Here is a 22,433-nt window from a genome sequence, read left to right as displayed (position 1 = left end):
TGTGTGTATCGAAGATTGATATCAAAATCATGAGGTATCAGATTATTCAGCTGATGAACATTTCACGCTTTACATTAGAGCGCCACTTTGTGACCGTTTGTTTTGTTGTTTTGTACTATAGTTAGAGTTAGTAAATTCATACTGTGTGACTACTAGCACTAGTCCGCGTATTTTAAAAGCTTGGGAATAATATCTAGAGACTTTTGCATCCTCAGAAGTCTGTCGAGGAATGAGCTTGTGAATTAGTCATGTTTCTGCATGAATTATGTTTTCTTCGGCATCACAGCACACATCATTATTCAGATGAGCATAAGGATTCAACACGTGGATATGATTTCAAGCCTTTACAAAACAGCGTGAAAGACATAAAAGGCTTGACTCAGTCATACTTTCACAAGTCACAAGCTGTCGTCTGTACACATTTAGAAATCACTTCCGACGAGTCCACATGAACGGGTGAGTATAGTTCTAATTAATAGATATAAACATGTTTAATCGTTTAGTCTTCAGTTTTTCTATTCATGTTGAATGTTTATATTTCAAGCTGCAAATTGATTTCCATCAGGATCTGGAGTGTTCTCGTTCTCTCACTGATTTCCTCTCTTGCTTTTGGGATACCCGACGAGTTATCCCATCCGTTATCTGGTAAACTGTCTAGTCATCTTTTGACTTTTGACTTGGTTGGTTACTTGTGGTTACATTGTGTCTATTTCACCACAGGAAATGTCAAAGGAAGGATTATGTTCCGTCAAATGGAAGGGAATTCAACATACTTGCGGGATAGTGGGAAGTTGGCATCTTACATACCCACCTTGGTTTCATTTCAGCACTTTGACCCGAGACATACCTTGCGCTCTGTCACTTTCACGTACACATGGGACTTAGGCAATGGGTGATTGTTATGTGAATAAATACATCAATTTCAATAAACCAAATGTTTATCTTTAATCTTTATATATCTGAAATGGTTTTCTTTACAGTTGACATTGTTTTTAACAGGGACGTGCGTAAAGGCCCAGAGCCTTTTGTGAAATGTCACTACACTTCACCAGGGAACTACACATTTCAGCTGAGCATTGAAGCCAATACACCCCAACATTCCAGAACGACTGGGCTGTACTCTGTAAATTTGACTGTGTTAGGTGGGTGCATAATCATTATCCCTCTTAACTGACTCTTTATATTACCAGCGGTGTTTAACATGGCAAAGATTCTTTTGTTTTGTAGATGCCATAAAGAGCGTTGAATTGAGAGGACCTTTAATTTATAACGTCGACCAGAGCAGCAATCTGTCTTTTCACGTTGGAGGAAGGTAAATGCATTTCAAGGAAGTAAAAAAATTATTTGGGACTTGGGAGGTCTATTATTTTTATCATATAGTCTTTTATTCTCCATCATCCTGTAAAAAGTCAACAGACTTGACTTTTTATTCTTTTTCTGTTGCATGTGATTTGCGTAGTCCACCGGTTTGGCTGTGCTGGAGAGTTTTGTCTGAATGCCACACACCCAGTCCAACTTCCTGCAATTTAGTCAGGCTCAACGGGAACATATTCAATCTGAACTACACCTTCAGATCAGTCGGAACACATTGCTTAGACCTGAGCGTGAGAAACAATATCAGCAACCTCCAGACATCCTACAACATCTATGTGCAGAGTAGCCGTAAGTATAATACTTTATCTCAAACAATTTATCTTTCTTCAGTCCACTGGAAGAGTAACTTTGAAGTGTTTCCTGTATTAAGTGGAAATCCTTGTTTAGCCTATAAAGTATCATATTTCTCATGTTAAATTGGAACCTGTAATGGCACAAAAAACGAAAATTATATCATGTATGACTTTTCCTTTGTGGAACGCAAAATGTGATATTTCGCATAATTTCAAAAGCTGTTCCTTTGCATTCAATGAAAGTGATAAAAGTGAATGCCGACATATATGAGGACATATGTAGAAAGATAATCCATGTGAATGAACGTGACCATTAAAAATCACCGATTGCGTCAGGATATTGTGCCTGACCACATTTGGATCTAAACAGCATCACTTGTCAGCTTTAGGCCACTGATTGTTCATTCATGCTTCATTCAGCCACAGCATGAAGTCGTCTGAATTACCCAACAGTATACCATTTTGACTTCCAGATTTTCAAGAAACATTATGGCTTCTCACAGGTTGCAAAAGAGGTGTAAAGTATTAATTAGGTAATTCAAAAAAACCCCAAAAACATTATAACAACATAAACTCCTTCATACAACACGCTAGTTCCAGTCCTCAAATTTGATTGGTCAAGCAGCATTCCAGAAACACTGGGTCTTTTTCGTTGTTTGCCCTCAGATTTTCAGTGCTTGCACGGTTTAGACAGACTTTTATGTGTTTTTCTTTAGTGTCTCTTATACTACATTTTTAAGAAAGTAGGTGGCGACAAGTGACTGTCATCATTGAATCATTATGTAACAGATTCGTTCAAAATACTGATTCATGTACTAAACAATACCACGGCGTGTTGCTTGGAAATGTAATATGCGGTTTGTCTTGTAGTGGTAGTGATGAAAAGAGTTATTTATTGTGCAATAGGCTACACTTTAAACTCTAAGCAAATAAATTACTCCAAATAAAGATAAGCCTACTTGTCAATCAAATGAACTTATGTGATTGCATAGTAACCATACATAACCTTGCAAAATTACTTCCAATAATTCGGAAAATTGGTTAAGATAAATATGCGCCCCCCTAAAAGCACAAGTGTTCGTGCTTATGTAGAGTAAAATAAATATCACATCAAATAGTAGGCTGTGGCTTGGTTATGCAGTGCCCTTTCCCACTAATCTTTGTTTGCTTTTTTTGTGTTATACATTCACTCTCACATGTATATATGCTTTCCCCCCTAGATGTGAGTCTCATCTTCATTTTGCCCTGTGCTGCAGTGATAGTCGCTACTCTCATATTCATCTCTGTGTCAGTGTGTCGTCCACGGCAGCAGTCCCTCATGTCCAAGGCTCTGGTGAGTGATTCAGATCAGAAAAGAGAACAAGAACATACAATAATGTGAATGTGCTTATGTATTTAAGCATTTTGTAGAAATGCTTTTAATTAAGTGTAACATTCAGGTTTGTCCACTAGAGGTTGGCATAGACCAGAAAGTATTTTTATTGAAATCTGTATTCTCAAAAATGGTCATTCAAGTAATGAGTCAATGTTTCTTTCTTTCTTTTGTGGTTGTGAAGTTGTATAACTATTCTCTTGAAATGAATGTATTAAAGACTCAATTGTAATATTTTTAAAGGTTATGCAATTACGAAACCATTTCTGTCTGCTTGGATGCTTTTAAAGTCGATTTTTTTTTAAATCAATGTAGTCTTAAAACATACATAAAACATTTTTTAAAAGTGTCTTTTTTAATTACCTTATCCTAATTTGTCAAAATAAGTGATGAAATGTTCAATTTTAACAGAATATTAAGAAAGATCACCCCTTGATCAATTGCTAGTTGGTCAGACTTGTCAGTCTTAGAATAGTTTACCCAAAAATGAAAATTTGCTGAACATTTACTCACCCTCAGGCCATCAAAGATTGGGAAAAGATTGGAGCAGATTTAGAGAAATTTAGCATCATATGACTTCCTCAACAATGGATCCACTGTTGTGAAAGGGTGCCATCAGAATGAGAATTCACACAATAATCCACAGCATGATTCCATTTGATGTCTTGTGATGTGAAAAGCTATAAGAAACAAATAATTAAGATGTTTTAAATTTAAACCATTGTTTTTGGACAAAGAACAAGTCCATAATCCATGATAATGTTTCCTGCAGTGAAAGAATCCTTTAATCTCCGTTGTCCTCTCACATCAAAATCCATCAACATGTTTGTATAGAACTGTTTTTGCTTATAAACAGTGCTTGATCTGCAAATCATGATCTACTGATGCCTTTATCAGCTGTTTGCACGCACCCATGACGGCACCCATTCACTGTAATGTGCTGCTAAATTTCTCCAAATCTGTTATGATAAAGAAAAAAACTCATGTACATCGTGAATGTCCTGAGGGTGAGTCACAATTTTCATTTTTGGGTGAGGCTATGTTTATGCAACTAGCCATCCTCCTGGAAAAATCAAATTTGCACTTTTCATAAAAACTCATTTTCATAAGAATCACATTTTGTCATCAATTTATTCACATGTACTAGTTTTCCAATAAAGGTTTCTGTTTATGAAAGAAATGAGAAATGACAGGTCAGCACATCTCCCTTAAAACAGAGTGACAGTTTGAAGTGTAATTTTAAGATTATTGTATCTATAATCTGATATAAGAGAATATGTATTTAGGTGTCATTGCCAATTATAATAAATGTCCGTTTTCTCTTTTTGTGTGTCTACAGATGGCAGATATGAATTATCTCTCCTTCACAGAAATCGAGCTGCATGCCAAAGATGCATCTGTCACCTCACAGGATAAAACAAATGAAGCCCAGCCGCTTCTTCATCAGCCAGAGACTTCCTACAGCACCCAACCCTGATTGCCCGGTCTACATTACACTTGAAGTATTCATTAAAATCAGTCTTTCATTGAATTTACTTACAATTAAAACTAAGATAGAAAACGGCAGGTCTTGACTCAACACTCTTTGAATCTACACAGTACAAGTGCACTGAAAGCTTTTTGCTCATCTGATTCACTCTTCTCTTTCAATGTGAATGCACTAATGCTTTCTCTGCTCTTTTTGTTTGTACTTGAGTGGGTTTCAAGGCTTACTTCATGAAGGTTCCAGTTGTTAATGCAAAACTCTGTGAGATCCTAATGGATGTTGACACTGGTGATGAATCTTTAAAAGTATTAAAGTACATGAGGTTAGAGCGATTGCATGCAGTTCAACAAGTGCCATGGAATATTGTTACAATTTTAAACCTGACCCAAATGTACAAAACGCACTGCTATGCAGAACGATCATATTTCTTTGCGAGTGATTATGAGCGAGAGCTTCCTTGCCTAAGACCCAGAGCTCTTTCTCCTGGAATGAATGAGTCTGACCTGTATTTTCCTGCTGTGATGATCAATGACATTTGCCATCTGCACTGTGAGGTACCAGGAAGACAAGAATTACAGCTCCACAAGGGACTGCAAAATACCTCTCTAGGTTAAAGGCTACAGATGAGCAATGCATCATACGTCTAGTAATAACTGTGCCCTTCAGCTCAAAAGTGGCTGAGGCATTATTCTTGCCCTTGGAAGTGTAGCAGGAGTCATATGTATGTGAAAGGACTTGAATTTGTTTCTTTACAAAAGTTTAGCAAAGATTTGTTTCTATGTTTTTTTCCCCCACAAGGAAACAAGTAAAATGTGTAATAACTTAAGATTTTTTTAAATGTTCTCGTGTTCACCAAAGCTGTATTTATTTGATCAAAATACATTACAGTAATATTGTGTAAAAATACAGTTATACAATTTACAATTTAAAGTAACTGTTTTCGGTTTGTTATTTTAAAATGTAATTTATTCCTGTGATCAAAGCTAAATTTAGCATCATAACTCCAGTGTTCGGTGTCACATGATCCTTCAGAAATCATTCTAATATACTGATTTGGTGTTTAAGAAACATTTATTATTATCATTATCAATATTTAAAACAGTTGAGTCCAATTTTTCTTTGATGAATAGAAAGATCCAAAGATCAGCATTTATCTGAAAAAGCTTTTGTAACATTATACACTATACCATTCAAAAGCCTGGAGTCATTTTTTTTAGGAGAAATTATGGAAATTAATACTTTTATTTAGCAAGGATGCATTAAATTGATCAAAAGTGATGATGATATGACGATAAAGACATTTCTAATGTTACAAACGATTGGTATTTCATATACATGTTGTTCTTCTGAACTTTCTGTTCATCAAAGAAACCTGAAAAAAATCTACTCACTGTTTTCAACATAATAATAATATAAATATACTTCATGCACACACACACACTAGGATTCTTTGATGATTATAAATATTAAAAAGAACAGCAATTATTTGAAATATTGTATTAATCTTTTGTAATTTTATAAATGTCTTTAATGTTGCTTTTGATAAATTAAGTTGAATTTAATCCTTCTAATGCACTCATCTCAACAAAACTATTAAATTCTTTAAAAAAATTAAAAAATACAAATCTCACTCACCCCAAACATTTGAGATGTACTTTAAATATTTGTATTGTTTATGTATATTTTTTAATTATTGTATTACACTCCTTTGAGATCAACTACAAACTTTTTGGCGACTCTATATAAGGACCAATTCTTGCTAGTTGCTTATTAAGTATGCATATTAATAGGATACTGCTGTTTATTAGTACTAATAAAGCACACATTAATCCCTTATTCTGATATAAGGCCCCTTAATTCTACTCCATTCCTGAACATATACCTTAATAACTATTAATAAATATTATCTTTAATCATTAATAATAAGAATAATCTTCCTTATTCAGATTAACTCTGCTTTCTGGACTTCACACATCATTCAGTAATTCAATCCAATATCTACTTCACTTTAAAGCTCATAATGTTGATGTGTGACTGAAATGCATTTGGCAGAGCATGAGTAAACACAATTCTTTCAAGTGTTAATCATCTCAAGGATGTGAGCTGTGAGGAAGCTGGAGATTTTCTCCCCCTGTAGGTGAAGGTCAGAGAGATGCAGCTGTTTTCTTTCTATAAGCCTAAAGACCTTCTTAACATGCCAAACTAAAATACTGCATGTGCCACCACAGGCTGTGATCAGCTTTTTATCATCATTTTCACCTCTCTAAAGGTCATTTTCTTTTTTTTAAATGGTTTGTTTGTCCAGTCTTGGGAAATGTCCCTCTGTGACACGAGCTTTGGCTTGGGACTGATCTCATCCCCTTAAGACAGGCTAATGCCCTCAGAGCCACCTGTCCGTCAGAGCAGTGTGATTACATGCTCTCCCTCCATTTTTTGATCTCAACCACATTTATACCTGCAGAGGTGACATTCAGAAAACACTTCTACTTCATTACAGTACTTTAAACAGTGCAGTACATTTTGGGAGATTTGGAGAGAAAATCAACGAACAATGTCTGTTGTAAAGAAAATTACTTTCTATTCCATTTTTTTGTTAATTTATTTATTGATGCTAACAAACCACACAGGAAAATAAAGCAGTGGCAAAAATGGAGACAGAGTAATGAAAAGACTCCTAAGCAAACTTTATTTTTTATTGGCAATCACAGGTTAGCAGTGTCAAGCAATCCCTGAATAATTGGCACGGTAAACAAAAAAGGCTTTTAAACAACATATGGGTATCCTGACATTCCATAACAAACAAAACAACACTAGATTACATATCTGAAAAATGCTTCATTTTTAAAAACAGGGTATAAAAATATGATCATATATTTCAAGAAACAGACCTTGCAACATAATTCACAGTTCATTAATTGTCTTCAAAATATCTGACAGTGTTAAAGCATTCATAATCTTCAATGGGTAATTCAGTCAGTGTAAACAGAGATGGGCTTTAGAAGAGTTGATTCTCAATATTTTGAAATAAATATCTATCTATAAGAATCTATGACAGATTTTAACCACATTATGAGCTTATTAATGTGATTTCCCTTACCAGAGTCTACATTTTAGACTGTTTTACAACACAAGATACAAAAGTGTTCCTCTTAAGTAATGTACACTGTAAAAAGTGATAAGCTGACTTAACTTAAAAAGATTGAGGAAACCCGTTGCCTTAAAATTTTTAAGTAAAGGATAATTAAAAAAAAAAAAAAGTTAATTGAATTGTCAAGTTCACTTAACTTTTTTTTTTTTTTTTAATTATTATGTACTTTATACATAATAATTCAACGGGTTTCCTCAATTTTTTTAAGTTAAGTCAACTTTCACTTTTTGCAGTGTATGACCTTGTTCTTAAATGAAAACAGCTTTGTAATGAAAGCATGTTACATTAGGATCTCTAAGACCACAGGGTAACAATGCACACTCAAAGAGGACACGGAAAGCCATGAGTACGCTAAAAACTTGTGCTGCGTTCACGCGATGTTGTAATAAACATTTCTAGATGACAACCCAGGATGTCCTGCTTAGAGCTGTTCATGTCCGAAGAATTGGAATTATGAGTTTCTCTAGCAACACTTAACACCAAAATTAATCTGTGTAATTTGAGATGAACCAACAATACAAAAGGTAATGAAAATGCCTTATTAATAATCTTTATTCAGTGGAACATTAGAAAGTTATTCTGTGCTAGCTACACTAAAATGTATAGTATGTTTTTGTTTATTTTTATTCACTGATTATTATTAAAAAATGAACAGTAGTCGGATACATAGAAATTATTCAACTGAAATATTATGAAGTAACTGTTTAACTATGTTTTACTTCTGAAGCTGCTGCCATTTTTAGTGTTTCCATATGATGAGTTAAAAAATCTGAGTTTACAAGTTGCAGTTATGAGCTCTACGAGGACATGAACGCTTTTTACAAATTCTGTTAATTCCAACATGCCGTGAACGCAGATATATTCTAAAAGGATAAGCATACGCATGTGTGATTTTGTGTGCACCAAAAAGGTGACATGGTAAGGTACCACGGAGCATAATGTAAATACACTGTACACACTGTGATATGGTATTTATCAGAGTACCATGGTAGTACCATCTGATACAGTACGTTTTGTAATGGCAATGTCCTTTAGCCACAAATATTTCAACTGAATATATCAAATGAAATGTTACATTTACCTGCTTTTTGTAATCTATCCAAGAAGATTTAAATATATCATTGATATAGTTGATTTAAGTTGGTTTTTCTAAACTATTTGCTACTTTTTGTTTAAGTGATGAATCTTTTTTTAAGGATAAAAAACGATTTAAAGGGATAGTTCACCCAAAAATGAAATTTACCCCATGATTTACTCATCCTAAAAGCCATCCTAGGTGTGCATATTGTATTCTGAAAGAAGAACTTCATATACACCTATGATGGATTGAGGGTGAGTCAATCATTGGTAATTTTCATTTTTGGGTGAACTATCCCTTTAATATTGTTCACTAATATCCGCAAACACCTTCAATTGTCAAATAGCCGATCTTCGCATAGCTCCAGCGGCCACTTTGATGCTCCACCAAACACCTCGATGTTACTATCAGTCCAGGCCACCACATTTCCAGGCATGTAGGATGAGCAGTTTGACATAGCAATGATATCCGTGGAGCGCAGGACCCGATCCCAGATGTTAAAGTGGCTCAGTTCCCCCACAAAGGCCTGGGTGGCATCAAAGCGCCCCCCTACTACATCCTGTTGAGGCCATAAACGACAGGCCTCGTTAAGACAACAACAATAACCTCTTTTATTCTCTCTTAGAGGATGTGCAAGCTGACTCTACGACATTGTTTACTGCCTGAGGTCAAGTTTTATTTAAAATGTAAAGTTCATGAGTCAGTAACAATGCTGTGCAGGGATGGCATAAAATTACAGATACAGTGTGACTGTGCACTATGAGGTCTGGGAATGCAGCAAAAACGGCTGTATCAGCTCTGCTTATGTTCTCACCTGCTCTTGGCCCAGGATGAGGACTCCTCCCTGCTTGATAGGATGCCAGGGGGCCAGATTTTCTCCTGATCCCAATCTTTGGCCATCCTGGTAGGCTTCCCAAAGCCCATCCCTGGTAGTCCATGTGATGCAGATATGGTGCCACCTCCCATCGCTCAGTGATAGAGGTAGTTGTGCCACCTATTTGACAACAGTAGGTATTACAATATTTGAAAATATTTGTTTTAGTATTTTCTTTATTTCGTGAAGCACAAAGTGAGATCTTAATTTTCTTTTTTATACAAGGAATTATACTGCCAAATGTAAAACGACAAAAAAGCACCATACAAGTAGCCATATGGAGTTGTTGTGGAATTAAAGCTATAGTTCACCCCAAAAAATTGACATTTTCTTATCATTTATTCATCCTCATGTCATTCCAAACCTGTAAAACTTTTTTCCTCTGCAGAAACATAAAAGAAGAAATTTCGAAGAATGATGGTACCAAACTGTTTTGGTTACCATTGGTTTCTATTGTGCAGAAAAATAAAACAATTAAGAAAGTCATACAGGGTTGAAATGACATGAGGGTGAGTAAATGATGACAATTGTATTTTTTCGGTGAACTACCCTTTTAACTCATTGTACACTGATAATCTTCATTTACGCTCTCAAATCTCATTTGCAGTCGTGTTTTTTTAAACTTTCCATGTTACATTTCCAGGTCACGTGAACCCAGTGGTGTTAGGCGTCAATGACGTCAATCCTCGCACAATGTTTCTAGACGGTATTAACAACTATGCTGCTTTTTCTTTTTTGGAGTTTATCAGTATAAATCACCATCCATTACATTTTTGGGTCCCACTTTATATTAGGTGGCCTAATATGTACTTATATTTAAATTAATAATTTGGTACAATGCACTTATTGTGAACATACATGTTTTTACATTGTACTTATATTTTTAAAAATACTTATATGTAATTACATCTGTAATTAATTTCTGTAATTACATTTATAATTACACTATTGACCCACCTTAACCCACCCTTAAACTTACCCATATCACCAAACCTGTCCCTAACCTTACCCATATCACACCTCAATAGCAGCAAAAGTGTTTTGCAATACAATATGAACACAATAAGTGCATTGTACTTATTTTTTGATGTAAGTACATAGTAGTTAAGGCCACCTAATATAAAGTGTGATCCATTTTTGTACTATTTATTGTAAAAAAAAAAGGATGCAAGTAATTTCTATTGTTAATAAACATAAGAAAACATTTGTTTTCTTATACATTCATTTTGGAATCATCTATGTCAATGTATTAGGTATAAGCTAAATAAATGATGATTATTAATCTGCAGTGTAATAATAATCATCAGTGTCCTCATAACATTCAATGCCAAATTTTCATTTCTTACTACGCTGGTTCTTTACCTTGTCATTGATGAGCAGTTCTATAGGATTATGGCCCCATTCGATCAGTACAATCTCATTTGCCTGTCCAGGCACTCCATAGGAAAACGGGGTTCCAATGCCGGGGCTCGAACCTGACTTGAGCCACATGCAGATAGTGAAGGCGTACATTTCTGGCAGGCTTTTCTTTACTTGTCCAAAAAGGTAATTTGTGCGAAGAGGAAGAGAGATCTTGAAATTCTCTGGTGATTTAAATCCAGCTCCTCCTAAAGTCAAAAAGTGGTTTTAAAGATTTATTATTGTGTCATCTTTGGAAGGATGCAGAAATATGCTGCTGGGCCACAAAACAACCTGAGTACCCTCTCGGCACTGGAGGGTAATGAAGTCCCTAACTCTTTTAAATCAAACATTAAGAAAAATCATGTGAACAGCCATGATCAAGAGTAGAGGAAACCAAGAGATGAATTGTAACACTATCACAGAAAAATATGGGAATATATTATCAAATTTTGAAGCACATAGTGCTAAATAGTTACAAACATTGTGTTACAACACTGCCTTGTCTCCTGTACTTGGGAAAGAAGAATGACTAGAGAACAAAAGAGTGTTTTGTGCAGACCTTTCTCCAGTTCAGAGATCCTGTTCATGAGAGAGTTGAGAGTACTGTCAGTGCGCTGGCGATGAGCGACTGTCTCATTATATAGCTGGGACTTCTCTTCCTCAAGCTCATTGACCTTCTTGAGCAGTTGATTTTCCAAGTCCTCCAGTCTACGCTGCAGTAGATTTCTCAGCTCATTAGGAAAGGAGGCACCAGAGACATTGGCTCGCATTTGCTGTTGCTTTGAAAAGTTAAACAAAAATATTAGAAGGTTACTTTTCAAAGATTCCTATATGTAGCTGACAGAATTGTACAAATGATTTTCTTTGCCTTATAGGACCTATTCCGTTCTAAGTACACTACAAAAGAAGTTCCTTTGTAAATATAATCCAGTTAGTTTCTTTTGTATGCATGTTTCTTTTTAATTATTTTATTTAAAACTACAATTTATACTACACCATCACTCTTAAAAATAAAGGTGCATCACGATGCCATAGAAGAACCTTTTTGTCTAAATGGTTCCATAAAGATCCTTTAACATCTGAAGAGCCTTTCTGTTTCACAAAAGGTTCTTTGTGGCGAAAGAAGGTTCTTCAGATTATAAAAAGGTAAGGAAGAAATGGTTCTTTAAAGAACCTTTGACTGAATGGTTCTTTGTGGAACCAAAAATGGTTCTTCTATGGCATCGCTTAAAGAACCTTTTGAAGCACCTTTATTTTTAAGAGTGATGCAGTATAAATACAAATAAATTGAAGAAAAAAGTAAATACATTTCTGCTATAGGGACAAAATAAATTGCTAGGTCTCTAGGTTAAATGTTTTTTGAATGACACAGGTACGTAAATACAATTTTTTAGAAATTAAATTGTTGGAAATGGAATACACAAACAAACAAATAAATACGGTCAAAAAAAAAAAAAAAAGCTGTGGTTTCCAAAAAATTTGCCTACCATATGGCAAGACCTCTTCACGTGAAAAAAAAAAAATATTGTTTTAGAGTTAGCGTTTGCTCCATCATTTCACACATTCAGATTAACACCTGGCATTTAAGTGGCACTGACACATTCCAGCCATTTTGTCGCTTGGGGCATCGTAAGTAACTTTGGCATTTGTGGTTAAGGGATAGAGACGTACTAACTAATGAGATAATCCCTGTAAATCTTCAACGCCTCCACATAATTACCAAAATAGCCGTGGCAGAGAAACTTCCGGCACAAATGTGATTTTAGTCATTTATTCTGATTATTTATTTATGTAGAACACGACAAAGCGTCAAACTTAAATAGGTCAAATAAAACCTCTTACCTCTAGATTTTCCAGTCGATCTTTTAGACTCTGCATGGTTTTTCCAAGAACGTCAATGGTGTCATTTGGATCTTTAGGCACATCATCCATTGTGTCCTTATTCATTTTCCTAAATGTTTCGGAGTCAGACTCACACCGTGACAGTTTAGACGTCAGCTCTTTAATAGTTCCCAACTGATTGACAATTATCTCCTTCTGTTGTAAAATGGTCTCGCGAAGTTGCATGACTGTGTTTCTCAGTTCCTCCTCCTGGACCGATGCGCTTTGAACAGGCAGAGACTGCACGGGGCAACTGGTATCCTTGTCAATGGGGACTGCGGTACATAGAAAGCGCTCACCTTTTTCATTCTGTCCATAGACAACTCTTACACACGTCAGTGCATAGATGCATATGAGTCCGGCGAGCAGATGAAGCATTTTGGAGCGATGTAATAAAGGCGCGTGGAGAGGTTCAATAATATGTATGCCAAAGTAATGCTGTGTTGAATCGCAAAAATGATCTTAAACTACACATACCGAGTAAAACACTTCCATCTGTGGATATTAGTTATGATGCCCTGCGCTTGAACACCTGACGCTGCGCTCCTCGCGCTAGTAGTGCTGCTTACAAGAAGAGCCACACAGTCAACAAATGAACTCCAGTGATTGGATGAATCTGATTGGCTGTAGTAGCTATTAACGTCACTGGCCCAGAGTAGCTATAAAATAAAGTTCCCAAAAAAACCAAGGAGCCTTAATCCAACACGTTAGCGAGAGACTTTTTTAACACCTAGTGCTTTGGATCTGTTATTCTGGGATTTTATTTATAGCAGGTGTCACATTTTGTTTCAATGTCTATAAATTAGTTACATTTTAAAACTTATTCTTAAACTGTACATTTTTTTAATGACAAACCTATGGCAACACTAATAAAAATGGACTTTCAAAAATTGTGTGTGTGAATTAACTGCATTCGGCTAATAATATTGTTAAAGGGTTTCTCCACCCCAAAATGAAAATTTAATCACCCTCATGTCGTTCCAAACCCGTTTGGAACACAAAACCGGGATTTCCGTAGGCCTATACTCACTTAAAAAAGCGCGAGGATACGTAACAACATCGTTTTGTAACAGAACATTCACACTTCATTCATAAATTCACCCTCTCTGTGTTGCGAAGCACCGACTTTTTGAAAATCAGCCGTGTTTCTGTTGATGACCAATGCTATTGCGCAGCATTGAATGTGAATCACTGAAGGAGATATGAAACGAAAGCAAACTCAAACTACACTCTTTCAGTGTTTTGTGTCTTTCTCAAGCCAACATAACTAGCTAATAAGTTGAGTTCTTTTATTGTGGTGGTGGATCAGTGAATGCGGGCAGGGCCGCATTAAGACCTCACTGGTTTTTATCCGATCAACATTTTTGATGCACTGAAATTTCATAATTCTTGTTACTAATTACAATATCACAAAAAATAATAATAGCCTAAGTAAAACCAAGCTTACTTAAGACAAGTAAACAGTCATGAATGACAAAAGAACAAAGATACATAAATCGACCTACTTGAAAAACTTAAAGCACTGAATAAAAAACATTATATTGTGTAAAGTAAATGTACAAATAGACTGAATGGTCTTCACTGTATAAATTTAATATAGATTAATTCTTATTTTACAAAAGTGATTCAGTCAAGGACATGGAGTGATGTTTGATTCACATTATTGACACAAATGGCAACAGCAGCTACATTAGGCTGCTTTTGAGGAATAGTTCACCCAAAAATTAAAATTCTGTTGTTTTTCTTAACCTGTATGAGTTTCCTTCTGCTGTTGAAAGCAAAAGAATATATTGGGAACAATGCTGGTAACCAAACAGCTGCTGCATGACTTTCATAGTATGAAAAAAAAAAAAGTCAATGGGGCCCAGAAACCTTCTTGTTATGAACATTCTTCAAAATATCTTCTTTTATGTTGAGGTGAACAAAGAAATTCATACAGGTTCAGAATAACTCGAGGCTGAGTAAATGATGACAGTATTTTAATTTTTGGGTGATCTATCCCTTTAAAATCTCATCATACAATGCCAGGAACTCACATAGCCTACTACACTTCAAATGCATGCTTTATCTTTAACTATAATGTTCATGAAAGACACAAATGACTGTTTACGAGGATACTCGCATATTGACACGTATGCTTAACCATGTTTGAACGCTCAAGGCGCAAAAAAGAACTTAAGTTTAGGAAGGTGCTTAACGCGCCGCGCGTTTTTAGGCTGTAACGCGTGCATTTGCCAAAATAAATTCTGCCCCGCTTCTTAATGTCCCTGAACAGTTACATTTGTTTTTAAACCACAATGTTTAAAATGAGTTTAAATGATAAGCTAACATCATGACGCGCTAAACGATTGACATATTTCTACCGGATTATTTCTCAACCCAAAAGCGAATATAGGCCCATAGAGGTTGTTCAAATACAACAAGCAATAAACATCCATCAAGTTAATAATCAAACTAACCTAAAATCTGTGGCAACGATGACGCTATGTTTTTATCTACTCCATGTGTCCGGTCCACTTGCTGTTCCACAACTTCCACTCCATCATCAGCTTTAGTAAAATAGTCTGATAGCTGGGAATTTTACTGACTAACTCGTGTTTTTCCCCTCTCTCCTTATTTTATTTTTTGAATAGTTGACATTTTTACTTTTTGAAGATTGTTCTTTGCATGAGATTACGCCAGAACGAAGCGAAGAGAGAGAGATGAGTGCGCACGCAGCGGTCACCTGATAGATAGGCTACACAGGTCGTTCAAAAGCAATATATAAAATAAATGCATTTGATTGGTAAAACAAATTCAAACGTGACGTTTCAATTTCTAATGTTACTGCAAAGAAATTTATGGAAAAGCTCCTCTAAATAATAGCGCTAATAAGTGGGGGGCATGGTGGGGCTTTGGCGATCGGCGCTACCAATGACCAGTCAATCTTCTCCACAGCCAATCACGGGCCCCCTCCTTGCTCGGGCCCCGGGGCTTCAGCCCCGCCTAGCCCAATGGTTAATGCGGCCCTGAATGCGGGAGAAGGGGAGAGATATAACACAGATACTGTGCATGTGTGTGTGTGTGTACAGCAGTTAAACCAAAAAGCCTACAATGTTTATCTCCTTGTTTCAGAGAGAGATGAGATGAGAACTCCTGACCAGGCTTGTGGACTGAAAGTCAGGCTAGGGAATTTAAATTGCATTGAAAATTTACAGCTGACAAAAACTGTGCTCCAGGGACCATATTCTTAAGATAAATGTAACTGGCTGAGTTAAATGATTAACACTAAACAGAAAATCAGTCCAGTCTCCCCAGCTGTAAATGTCATTGGCTGTTAAAGTCTTCTGTTGCTTATAACAAATGGACATGCTGATATCACATAAGCAGTCTTTCAGAATGCTCTCAGTTACATATGCATATTGTATGTTACATATGCATATTGTATGAATTATATGAGTGTGGTGGTGCTTATGGGGTGTCGCTTTGGGACGGTGAGTATGAAGCTGGGAGGGGAAAATCAGAGTATACCCACAAATACTAGACTACACCACTGATCCACATATAAAACATGATATTTCTAGTTTACTTAAACATTTAGATGAAAAGCTTTTGTGGATATTAGCTTATATGAATTTTCTTTATTTTTTGCAAATTACAAAGAAAACTTATTTCAGATGGTACTCTTACCTCAAAATTAGTTTTAACTGTAAATTATTTATTTATTTTTATTATTATTATTATTGTTTATTATTATTATTATTTTTACAGATGCAGCTTCTACTGTCTGGTCAGGACGATGGTGGAGGTCATGAATGCACCCCTGCTCAGTTCTAAATGGTTAAAATGATTGGTGTACTCTATAGCTTAAGTCTGTTCTGTAACTATATATGTACTTAAATGAGATTTAGATTAGTTTTACAGGTCACTGCGAGAGGTCACGTGTCATCTGCAGAAAAATGGAAATCAAAACAGCCAGTGCTGCATTTTAGGCTTAGTAAGCTTAGTTGGCAATATGCAATATGACAATATAGATCATTTTAGCCAGGTTAATCAATGGTCATGTCAAATTCAAATGATTTAAAATGTCTTATAGCTTCAAATTTTTTAAAAACAAATAGTCCTAATGAATAGAATGAATGGAATGAATATTGATTTCCTATGAATAGGAAGAAAAAATATCAATGCTGATTAACGTGACTCAACATGGTGTGCCTTTGGACTGCAGAGCAGAGGTCTAACAGGATCATAACCAGAATGTGGCTATTCACCAGAGCCACTGCAGAGAAAACTGATGCCGGGAGCAGCATAAGCATATTGCTGAGCCTGGCAGAACTTTGACACCTCCCTGCTGTTGGCAAGAACATACTGTCAAAGGGACAATGCACAATTAATACTAGAATGTGTCCAATTTAAATGGATACAAATGTTCATTACTTGACAATCACACTTTTTAAAAAAAGTGACATTTGGCAGTTATGGATGCCAGAAATTTACAGTAAAAATAAAAATAGGTTTGCTTTTAAGGATTGAAATTAGATTCAGTGAAAAAACATTTAATTAATGACTATATACAAAAGACTAAAATACTCAAATCTGTGTTTTTTTGTTTTGTTTTTTTTAACCAGCAAAAACTTAGTAATGCATTATTAAAATCAAAAGTTGTGTCTGCTGATAGTAATGGACCTGAGCTGACATGAACTAACAGTGAATATTTGTATTTTTATTAACTAACGCTACCAATATATATATATATATATATATATATATATTGCAACAAATGTACAGTATTGCTCATTGTTAGGTCAATAGTTAATGCATTAGCATAAAACCCGAAATGTACTGTATTTAACTGATAACAAAAGCCTAAGAAGAAACAAAGTTATTTCAATGAAAAACCATCAAATGCAAAAAGAATTCTGAAATTTTTATTTATTTATTTTTTTAACTGTAAATTACTTGTTCTTTTTCAAATCCAAAAACTGTACTAAAAAGTATTTTATTTATAGTTAACCAATTAAAGTTTTTTTCACTGTAGCATTTTTATAGTCTTTTACAGTTAAAAATTCTTAAGTGTGGCATATTATGGAAATAAAATAAAAGTCAGTCAAAAAGAGAATTTAGTTATTAATTAGTTGAGATCATCTGTGCATATTCTTATGGTGATAATGTGCCATTAGGTGTGGTCAAGACTTTCAGTAGAGCATAACACTATATTTCTATTCCTGGGAATTCATGAGCTGATACAACGTAGAATACTTAAAATTTGTAAATATCCTTATTTTATTTCTTGAACTTAATTTTGTTCGATTTTCAACTCAAAATGACTTACCTGTCAACAATCCTGGTCCTGCATCATTTACAAAACTTCACATTTTGGATGCCTAAGAAAAAATGCTGATGACCAAATTTATGTCAAACAGCCTTCTTTGGTCTTCTGGGCTTTGGGCAACTGATTAAAAAAAATATGATTGAAAATATGTGGTTTGCATGTGCATGTCTTTTCTGACATGATGCTCGACAAGTGTGGTGCAGATCACAGCAGTGTTTACTGCAGCACTTCACGTCACTTGAGTAATTGCAGCATGAGCTGCAAGAAATACAGCACAACCATTCTGGCTCCCTGAAACTGAACCTGTTTCACAGGTTATTCACTGAATGAACTTGCAGAATGAATCAGAACGGATACTAAATCAATCAATGACTTACTGCAAGTTACATTATCATAATTTCTTTAATACATCCAATAGGCTGCTTACTGTGCCACCAAGAACACAATATATTTTGTCTTTATATAACAACTGGCCTAGAGGCCTATTCACAGTCATGTCTTTGTTTAAGGTTATTTCATAACTAAAAAAGAACAAATGCATTTTCCTTTCTTTTTTTCATATTTTACTCTAAAAAGTTTTTGGTGGGTCCCAAGATTGTTTTTACCTCCCTAGGTGATTCATCAATGAAAAGATTTGGAAATCTTTGGGACGTCTTCTGCATTTCAACTCATCAGGTCATTAGCAGAGTGCACATGAACTAAACCGGACTTATCAAACAAGGTACACATCCAAAATATGCAGTGCTGAGAGCTGTCCATAGGACTAATTCTCTAGATGATTTATTAAAAAGTAGCCTGATACACTGGATACACTGTACAAAAATACAACTGAAGAAGTATAATCAATAAAATTTCAAAGAAGCAACACATTAGTCCGTGTCCATGAATAGAGCACTTACATGACTAATAACATCTCATACAAGCGTGTTTATGACATACGTAAAAGCCAGTGAATAAACAAGGCCTTCACAAAACATATCTAAATGAGCTGATGCACGCTGCAGAGAAAATGTTATCTAGATATTACACTATGAGCCTGATACCCTACACTCATTAAACTGAAAAGATGAGAGCTCTGTTTACAGCAGAAACACATTTGTGCTGTGAACCTGTGACCCTCTTTACAACAGAATGTGAGTCACCAGGTGTTCAGTGAACGTCTCTGTGCCCTCACAGCCTCAGAGAATATTCTTAATATTTCATTTTTTTTTCTAGTTTGAATCTATTTCTTTACATCAGAAACTTAGCATAATGATGCATAGTCGTTTTTAAAGTGAAATAAAAATCTGTTTTCTAAATGCAAGTTATATCTCTGAGTGAGGGATTAATCAATGCATGTTTCATTTTTAAAATATTTGTTTTGACCTCATCATTTTTAATCAAAATGTCTCACTCAGATGTACAGTACGTCAAAAAAGATCTTTCACTACTTCTGTTTTATCATGATTTTAATATTTAGACTGGTTTACAAAACAATCAGTCCTATGATTCCATTTTTTATAAACAGTGCATGTGTAAGAATGGAAATGAGAGTGACAACAAATTTGACATATTTCTTTTTTCTGACCAACCCTGAGAACCCCTGAAATGTAAAAAGAGTTAATTTGCTTTACTTTATTGCATTATATTACAACTTTTTAAAAAAAACTAAATCATGTAAAACTATCACATTAGTCAGTTCGCATGTTCAGTGGAAGACAGGAATCTGTTCCTCCCTTTATGCTCCCAGCCCAGCAGAGGGCCTATTGAAATGATAATGTAACCTTTCACCATCTGGGCTGTTGAAGCTCCACCAGGATTACATCTGATACCACTGCTGTGATTGTACTTAATTAGTATGAATGTAAATAGTTTACAAGATGACACAAAACTTAAAAAAACAATTTTTTTATTATTTTTTTATTAATCATCTCAAATCATAAGTCTCAACATGCTGTACAATGTCATGTTTTAGCCTATAAAGTAAACACTTAAAATGTATGACTGTCATTACATGAGAAAATGTTAAACCAAGTGGCATTTATCAAAATGAAAGCATGATAGCACACTTTTCATACAAAATATTGTTTATAAAAACAAAACTATTCTGGTTGTCAAATGTTACAGGAACAGGTCCATAGTTAATGTGATATATTACACCTGCATAGGGCATTTGTGTGAACTTGGGGAAAAATGATTTCATACATCCACTAAATTTTCTTAAGAACAGTTGTCAAAATCAAAACAATCACAAACATGGCAAATTAAAATGAAGTGAAATGAAGACAGCTCTGAAATGTAGTTTGCAGATGCCACATTTGTTTGATATGTCGTTATCTCCTCCACGAAGTTCTGATGTTTTCATGTGTTGTCCTTTTGGGATTAATACACCTTGTTTTGTTGAGAATCCAGTTTTTCTATCACCTTACTTCTACTAAAACTCCCCCAAGTGGTCACATATGTACTTGCATGTTATTTGTCATTTAGATATATTTACTCAGCATCCTTATTATTATTATTATCACAATCATTATTGGATCCAATAAAAAGCGCACATCAGCGCAGCTGATGAAGCATTTTAATGTCGTTTTATGCAGTAGTGTCCCATATAAACCTGATTAAACACAAACGTGTCCATAACACATTTTTATAAACAAATTTAGTATTTATAAATCGCGCTGAACCCAATATTAAAATAATATGTTGTATACTGGGGTGTGATAAAGATACATTAAACGCTTTATATACCAATTTAAATGAAAACTGGAAAGACCATCGTTTTCGATGGTCTTCGCACGCCTGCGTTCTCTTGGTATCCTTCCGCGTGGAACTATATTGGTGTCTAAATTTTAAAATCACCGCTAAGGACACAGCTGGAGCACCCAATTACACTTGAGAAATACTAGTATGAAAGCATAAAATGTGCATGTTACAGTTTACACTGTATAACAATTCACGCAATTAGCAAACAAAACAACGGCGGATTGATTTCAGCCCTTCCACTAAATTTCATACGGTGTAGCGGAAGTTCATTTACAACTCCTTCCGGTCTCCTTGCTGGTAAGTTGTTGCTGTTTTTGGGAGTGATTTTGTAATTTATATGCATAATGGGTGCAGAAGTTCCTTATTAGCTTTTGTGTGGAAGACAACCGCCTTAGATATTTGCACTAATTGAGGTAAAAAGTGCAAAGCTTGAGTTCTGCATGTGAATAATGACATGCTGTGGGTTAGCAGCCGGCTAGTCAGTTAGCGACAGTATTCTTTTTCTACTGTGATTGGCCTGGTGTGCTGCTAGCTTACTCAATACTATTATAAACACATGTAAATCTTTTCTCTGCGTTAATGGCAGTTTTGTGATAGAGGGGTTTATTTAGGTTTTAATATTAGCATTTTAGCTCGAGCGCATCATATCATGTCAGTGAGCGTGACTGCAGTAGGCGTGTTGTTGCAGTTTGGCGCGCCCACCGCTTCCCTAAACTAGAGGTCAACTTATAAACTAGTCTGTATAAAACACTTTCTAAGTAATTGTGCTGGATGAGATTTTGATTTATTTGCCATTATTTTTGTTGTGAGCAATTGATATAAATGCAATGGCAATTACGCTAAACAGATCCCTTTAAAATCAGCCTTACAGTAATGGACAAGAAAACGTCTTTGTTGCAGAATTCTTCAATTATAAACAAATTCAGTTCTGTTTCCTAGTTCAGTTATAAAGCAGACAATATAGTGTCATTATTATTCACCTCAAATTTCTCTTCATATGTTTATAGTTTTCAGTCAGTTTACTTTTTTTTTAGTTTACAAATTGTTTACTTGCAAAGTCAAAAGGTAATAAAGTATCTTTGTGTGTGTTTAGATGGTACTACCATGCATTTTGACCTTTAATATCATTTGAATATGGCAATGATTCAGTACCACTGCATCTGTCAAAATACCATGATACATCTGATACGATACTGTTCCTGTTTGTGCAAGGCACTAATATTGATGTTCCCCTTATGGTTACTCTCCTACAGATTACATGAATTTCTACTTAGACGAGCGCAGACATTAGTCTGCCCTTATTCACCGTAATCCTGTCTGTCCCGGCCGCCACCATGTCTTTTGTGCCCACCCCAAGCCCCACTGTGGTGGATCAGACCACCCTTATGAAGAAATACCTGCAGTTTGTGGCAGCTCTCACTGACAACAACACACGTGAGTGTATTCCATTCAACTAAAAAGTTCCAATGTTAG

At 35.3% G+C, this 22,433-nt stretch overlaps 3 protein-coding genes across 5 annotated transcripts in view; 2 read left to right on the top strand and 1 right to left on the bottom strand.

Moving 5' to 3' along the window:
- The first annotated feature begins 136 nt into the window (after window positions 1-136).
- Window positions 137-5,301, top strand: tmem130 (transmembrane protein 130). Of its 2 annotated transcripts, none has more exons than XM_058794245.1 (8): window positions 137-456; window positions 566-645; window positions 721-892; window positions 1,000-1,142; window positions 1,228-1,312; window positions 1,460-1,662; window positions 2,888-3,000; window positions 4,379-5,301. In XM_058794245.1, the coding sequence occupies exons 1-8, from the start codon at window positions 449-451 to the stop codon at window positions 4,514-4,516; spliced, it is 942 nt and encodes a 313-aa protein (XP_058650228.1). In that variant the 5' UTR covers window positions 137-448; the 3' UTR covers window positions 4,517-5,301. The 2 variants fall into 2 exon arrangements, with proteins under 2 accessions (XP_058650228.1, XP_058650227.1); XM_058794244.1 differs by having other exon boundaries at window positions 430-456; window positions 545-645.
- A 3,763-nt stretch (window positions 5,302-9,064) lies between these two features.
- nptx2b (neuronal pentraxin IIb) lies at window positions 9,065-15,503 on the bottom strand. Of its 2 annotated transcripts, none has more exons than XM_058793958.1 (5): window positions 12,869-15,503; window positions 11,586-11,805; window positions 10,988-11,232; window positions 9,566-9,745; window positions 9,065-9,310 (listed from the first exon to the last, which is right to left on the bottom strand). In XM_058793958.1, the coding sequence occupies exons 1-5, from the start codon at window positions 13,283-13,285 to the stop codon at window positions 9,083-9,085; spliced, it is 1,290 nt and encodes a 429-aa protein (XP_058649941.1). In that variant the 5' UTR covers window positions 13,286-15,503; the 3' UTR covers window positions 9,065-9,082. The 2 variants fall into 2 exon arrangements, with proteins under 2 accessions (XP_058649941.1, XP_058649942.1); XM_058793959.1 differs by having other exon boundaries at window positions 11,586-11,799.
- Window positions 15,504-21,222: 5,719 nt separating this feature from the next.
- The window catches only part of trrap (transformation/transcription domain-associated protein), an 84,383-nt gene continuing 83,172 nt past the window's right edge, over window positions 21,223-22,433 (top strand). Inside the window, 2 exon segments of the mRNA XM_058793283.1 lie at window positions 21,223-21,257; window positions 22,214-22,394. Of these exon segments, the coding sequence (XP_058649266.1) occupies window positions 22,295-22,394 (100 nt within the window). The 5' untranslated portion in view covers window positions 21,223-21,257; window positions 22,214-22,294.

Source organism: Onychostoma macrolepis, chromosome 12 (genome assembly GCF_012432095.1).
Source record: "Onychostoma macrolepis isolate SWU-2019 chromosome 12, ASM1243209v1, whole genome shotgun sequence".
Classification (NCBI taxonomy): Eukaryota; Metazoa; Chordata; class Actinopteri; order Cypriniformes; family Cyprinidae; genus Onychostoma; species Onychostoma macrolepis.
This window is presented reverse-complemented; position numbering and strand designations above follow the sequence as displayed.

Coding starts and splice junctions, on each gene's coding strand:
- tmem130 (XM_058794244.1), top strand. Junction 893..999: donor ACATGGGACTTAGGCAATGG/GTGATTGTTATG, acceptor TGTTTTTAACAG/GGACGTGCGTAAAGGCCCAG. Junction 1,313..1,459: donor TCTTTTCACGTTGGAGGAAG/GTAAATGCATTT, acceptor TGATTTGCGTAG/TCCACCGGTTTGGCTGTGCT.
- nptx2b (XM_058793958.1), bottom strand. CDS start 13,285: ATGCTTCATCTGCTCGCCGGACTCATATGCATCTATGCACTGACGTGT. Junction 11,806..12,868: donor ATCGACTGGAAAATCTAGAG/GTAAGAGGTTTT, acceptor AACTTTTCAAAG/CAACAGCAAATGCGAGCCAA. Junction 9,311..9,565: donor TCATCCTGGGCCAAGAGCAG/GTGAGAACATAA, acceptor TGGCCTCAACAG/GATGTAGTAGGGGGGCGCTT.